The 2,026-nt window shown below is 33.3% G+C and overlaps 1 protein-coding gene across 1 annotated transcript in view; it reads right to left on the bottom strand.

Annotated features, from left to right (window-relative positions):
• LOC119594807 (basement membrane-specific heparan sulfate proteoglycan core protein-like) overlaps window positions 1-2,026 on the bottom strand; it is a gene marked incomplete at its 5' end in the record, with an annotated part of 219,836 nt that overhangs the window by 80,901 nt on the left and 136,909 nt on the right. The window contains 1 exon segment of the mRNA XM_037943897.1: window positions 1,810-1,863. Coding sequence (XP_037799825.1) covers window positions 1,810-1,863 — 54 coding nt within the window.

Genomic DNA, 2,026 nt, shown 5'->3' with positions numbered 1-2,026 from the left:
TCTCCAAGGATAGAGCATATAAGGAGGAGAAAGACATCAATTACAAAAACTGTAAAAAAAAAATTCAACATTATATCATGCCTTCTGTAAAATGGGTGTTCTTACCTTGGGGTACTTTGTGAGCAATAAATAGAATAGACTCATCAATTCACTCTTGGGAAATATGATGTTTAAGGTTTTCACTTCATGATACACAAACTCAATTTAACAAATTTATTAACAAGCAGTTACATACGATCTAACATGACTAGAACAGGAATATATCACATCCATTGTAAGAAGAATCTTTGGCATAATTTATGGACAGTCATGCCCTAAACATCATATTTGCACAATTACCTTATAACTATTTGAACACCCAGAAATGTTGTATGTGTGAGGACTATCCTTGTAAATAGATTATGGAGCAAAGAAAAGCAGAGTAAAGTATTTTTCTGTTTCAATATCAATACATATTTCCTTAATGAGAGTAATCACAGCATCTGAAGTTATCTACTGTAACTACAGTGGAATAACTTTACTCAGTGAATGCAAACCTATCTAATCAAAGCTAACAGACATGAATTCTGGATTTTTTCCTTCCATTTCTTATAATTAAGACACTAATTTTTTTGTGAGATTCACTTTCAATAGACTATATTTGAATCTGACTTTGTATTCATGATTTCAAGTCGTTTCAAGACAAGATGTACTTTATCCAAAGTGATCAAAACAATATTTACCAAAAAATACTATTCAGCAAATATAGCAAATGAATAACTTTGTAGTTTCTTTTTTCCTAGTCCATTTTGTCCAGATAATATCTGTTGATATATTTCTATAACACAAAGGAAGGAGGGAAAAAAGGGGGCCAAAACCATATCATTCTAAGCCTTCTGCCTCTTTTGGGGCTGAAGCATGAGCTAATTTAGGACAAAATCACTTGATATGTAAATTCACTCTTTATAATACATAAGAAAAGCAAAATAAGCTTATTTTCTTGCAGATAAAATGTTTTCTTAATCAGATCTGGAAATTGGATTAATTTCCAATACTTATAAGATACCCAACAGTAGGAAAAGAACTTGTAGACTGGCCAAGACTTCTGGGTGACCCAACCACACACAACATATCTGAGCTCAGGCACAAGTAAAGAATACAACAGTTAGGGAGAAAAATATAAATGGACAACCTTTTGGTCACTGTGAAGACAGGAAATATATGAGTATACTTTTTTTAGATGAATTATAAGAGTGCACATACCACTATTCAAAACATGAGTTTTAAAATTTAATTGTCCTTCTTAGACAAATGCATATTCAAATTACATAACATTTATACCTTTAGGAAAAGAGGTCACTTCACATCTGCCAAATTTTCAAAAAGGAAAGTATGCTTATATAGTAATAATCATTTCATAAAATGATTACACTGGCTTATACTTATAACTTTATTGCTTCTAGAGAGGCATTCACTGACGTAAAATAAAATTGGTTTCCATATTCAATTTTTTACAGTAGTTTTCAGGTATCTGAGCATTTATTGCTTTTAGACCTTTAGATTTTCTATGGCAAGTGGTGGTTTGCATGCCAGTAGTACTACAGGATTGTCAATCAGGTATGGAGTCTTTGGCTTTCTCTCTATACTACTGATGTTAGTAGATAGGCAAGAAAAATACATTTATTGTTATTGCTAAAAGAGCAATGAATGGGAAACAGAGAGGGAACACAATTAGCATTGAGGGAGGAGCTTGAGAGGATGGGTGGAGGGTTGGTGTAGACTGTGGATTGATGTGGGAGAAGGGTTGGGTACCAATGTACGAAGACTTACTCTGCTGGATGGTCTGCTCAGGTGGGTATGTTCTCAGGTTCACTGTGTCCGTGTCTGCAAAGGAGAGATATAAATGCTCAAACCAGCTCTTTCTATATACCATTCTAACTTATACAAAAATGCTATAATACTATAACTGCTTTGTCAGATTTACCCCAGTTATAAAAGATCTTTGCATATATATTTGCATGCATGCACTGAACTCTATTAACCCATT

This window comes from Penaeus monodon, chromosome 34 (assembly GCF_015228065.2).
Source record: "Penaeus monodon isolate SGIC_2016 chromosome 34, NSTDA_Pmon_1, whole genome shotgun sequence".
In the NCBI taxonomy this organism is placed as follows: domain Eukaryota; kingdom Metazoa; phylum Arthropoda; class Malacostraca; order Decapoda; family Penaeidae; genus Penaeus; species Penaeus monodon.
Note: the sequence above shows the minus strand (reverse complement) of the source record. Positions and strands in the feature narration are given on the sequence as shown.